Source organism: Rhagoletis pomonella, unplaced genomic scaffold, assembly GCF_013731165.1.
Source record: "Rhagoletis pomonella isolate Grant_MI unplaced genomic scaffold, Rhpom_1.0 Rhpom_scaffold_00001, whole genome shotgun sequence".
Classification (NCBI taxonomy): Eukaryota; Metazoa; Arthropoda; class Insecta; order Diptera; family Tephritidae; genus Rhagoletis; species Rhagoletis pomonella.
In genome coordinates, this window is record NW_023458555.1 from 102,840,736 (window position 1) to 102,844,156 (window position 3,421).

At 36.9% G+C, this 3,421-nt stretch overlaps 1 protein-coding gene across 1 annotated transcript in view; it reads left to right on the forward strand.

The window, feature by feature from the left end:
• LOC118749410 (alpha/beta hydrolase domain-containing protein 17B) overlaps positions 1–2,855 on the forward strand; it is a gene marked incomplete at its 3' end in the record, with an annotated part of 136,449 nt that extends 133,594 nt beyond the window's left edge. The window contains 2 exon segments of the mRNA XM_036484215.1: positions 2,485–2,664; positions 2,723–2,855. Of these exon segments, the coding sequence (XP_036340108.1) occupies positions 2,485–2,664; positions 2,723–2,855 (313 nt within the window).
• Positions 2,856–3,421: the final 566 nt, after the last annotated feature.

Below are 3,421 nucleotides of genomic sequence, written 5' to 3' on the forward strand. Positions count from 1 at the left end.
CCAAAATCGCTTAGGCGGTTACAGCGCCAAAAAAGAAGAAGAAGAAGGGTTACCATCACTTAGCGCGGCCAAAGGCCGCCTACGCATAAAGGAGATCAGCTTCTTTTCTCCGGCAACACAGAAAGGAGAATTTTGCATGGTAATGGTTACAATCCTAAGCGCGAAAGAAGTTCTGCGAAAAAATACTGTGGATAGTGAGCCGGTGTTGCACGGACTAGGATTGTTTTATTCAAAACCTTTGTAAAGTGATGACTATTGACAGCATGTTGCATATCCAATGAAAGCTTGATTAATTTTCGATTTAATTCTACAACTTTTGCATATAACAAATAAGGTGATAAAATGGGTTTGTAAACACGTGCGATCATTATACGATGCTTTACAATTTTGACATTCCAATTCGCAAAATTGTATTTGTGTGCGAAGTGCGGTTTCATATTCAGCAAACGGTTGTTTGTTCAACCTTGCCGGCTTGAATGCCTCCGTTGCTGTATTTTTCTTCAGCAAACAGTATTTATCAAACGCTTTGATGATGCTATCAATTGTCGAATATGTTGATTTGTAGGTAACACATTTGCACCACTGCCGTCATTTTGATTTGGTTTTGATTCGGCGACGCTACAAACATTCGCTGCTACCGTTATTTGGGAACAATATGTTAAATATTTGTGTGCGCCCTACGATTCCACAGAGCCTGGCTTCCAACCAGGTTTAACCCAACATCAAAAACTAGAAACCTTACCTTGACCTTATAACAATTATATTCAACAATTTTTATTGAGTTCGAGGCCGTTTTTTATGAAAACTTATTGTGAAAGAAGTCTGATGAGGATATGTGGTGATTTCCGAAATAGCTATCACTTCTACATTGTTTTCATATTATTGTTGCTTTTCCACAATAAGTTTTCATTAAAAAACGGCCTCGAGCGCAATAAAAATTGTTGAATATAATTGTTATAAGGCCATAAAATAACAAAAACAAATAACTTAAGGACGAGCACACCTAAAAGTTAAACATTCTAATAATAGAAATATTAACAAAAACCAACAAAACCAACAACCACATGATCAAGTGAATTGCAGCGGATTAGCTGCGCTTGATTGTAGTTGGCTTAACAAGTGAAATAGTGGAAATAAGCAACAGGAATTAACAAGGCGAACTTAGCACAGTGCGTAGGCAACAGCCTGAGTCAGTGGGATCGTCGGTTCGAATCCTACTGAAAGAAGTCTGATGAGGAAATGTGGTGATTTCCGAAATAGCTATCACTTCTACCATTTTTTCAAATTATTGTTGCTTTTCCACAATAAGTTTTCATTAAAAAACGGCCTCGAGCTCAATAAAAATTGTTGAAAACAAAAAAAATATTTTTCTAATAGCGGTCGTCGTTGGCAGGCAATGGCAAACCTCCGAGTGTATTTCTTCCTTGAAAACAGCTTCTAATAAAAATACAATCGCTGTTCGGAGTAGGCAGAAGACTGTAGGTCCCTTTGTGTGACATCAAGGCGCACGCCACGAGTTGGAGGAGAATCTCGGCCATACACTAACATATGTGTAAGCGCCAATCTATTATTATGTTATATGACCAATCAGCCACAGAAAGTAGCAATCTTGTTTTGCTTGGACTCAGACATCTTATTATTCGTTATTAGATATATTACGAATGTTTGTTTCCATTGGCCATTCGGAGCAGTCCAATGGTTGTGGTAAACGCAAACCCAATATCGTCTTCATCTTTGCAAGTTTTTCACTTCTGACACTGTGTTTAAGGTTTAAAATATTCTCTTTATTTGCGTCTATTCACTTCGATAATAATCTCTACCATACAAATGCACTTTTGGCAATACATCTAATTATTTAATAGCAATGGACAACGAAGTCCGATAACATTTTAGGCTCTAATGCTTAATGCAAACTCGCAATATTATTCTTAGGGCTAAGTTAAATTTAATAACTTAACAAGTACATATCGTCACCTGAGTGGAAGATCGACCTTTCTCGGCAATCAGTTCGAAAACGCCCTATCTCAGAAAACATTTCAAGAACGCCCTACTTCAGAACTTAATTCAAAAACACTATCTCAGAATTTTGTTGAAAAACGGCTTATTTCAGCCGCCGATTCAAAAACGCCCTATCTCAGCACATTTTCAATTTATTTTCAGCTGAGATAAGGAGTTTTTGAACCGAATTCTGAGTTAGGGCGATCTTCGACCAAATTCTGAGATAAGATGTTTTTCAATCAAATTTTGAAATAGGGCGTTCTTTAATCAAATTCCGAAGTAGAGCGTTCTTGGAAAGTTTTCTGAGATTGGGCGTTTTCGAACTGGCTGCCGAGATAGGTTGATCTTCCACTCAGGTGACTATATATTTAGTTTAATTACGTAATCTTCCATCTATTTATTTACATAATTATATTACATTTTGTATATGGCATTTTGTCATGTTTCATCAAATATATATATTTTCATACAATTACGACTTTATAGATTTAATATCAGTCCCGAAACCATTATTTTATATGGGCAAAGTATTGGAACAGTGCCGACGGTTGATTTGGCTACAAAGCATGAAGTTGGTGCAGTTATTCTTCATTCCCCATTAATGTCTGGATTAAGAGTGGTTTTCCGCAACACAAAGAGAACATGGTTTTTTGATGCATTCCCAAGGTAAGTACCCATATAATTATACAAACATGTTTCAGATGAAAAATAATGTTTGCATTAGTATTGACAAGGTTTCCAAAGTGAAGTCACCTGTTCTTGTAATACATGGAACCGATGATGAGGTCATAGATTTTTCACATGGGATCGGCATATATGAGCGCTGTCCAAAAGCTGTGGAACCTTTATGGGTGGAGGTAATTGTATTTATATACACAACTCCGCAAATTTAACTTAACAGCAGACAATTTCTTGAGAAATAGTTATTTTTCGAGTTTCAATTTCTTCAATTACACAGTGCTACAAAAAAGAATGAAGTAGAAATAACTGGGAAATGGTGTCGAGAAAAACAAGAATCGAAATATGAAATTTGCCAAACACCCCCAAAATCTTGACATACGGTTAAAACCCGGGGTTTCGTACCTCTGCGCACTTCATTGCCTGTAACTTCATTAACTACACTGGTTTACAGAAAAAATGCACACTGGATGCCACTATCCAATTCCTATGTATAATTGCTCACTGATTCCGAAAATCGGGTTAAAATTCTGACTACTTAACGGCCACACACAAAGGGCCCAGGCCCTGCGGAGTGATAGCACGCACTGCTAAGCACTACAAAACATCGGCCGCCGTTAAGCATATAACAGTCTGAATTAATCTTATAAAATGGCTATCCTGCGAGTTTGTTTTTTTCAATGCCAAAAATAAATTCTGAAAAAAGTTTTGAGTAAAAGTAAATATCGCCAAAAACATTAAATCG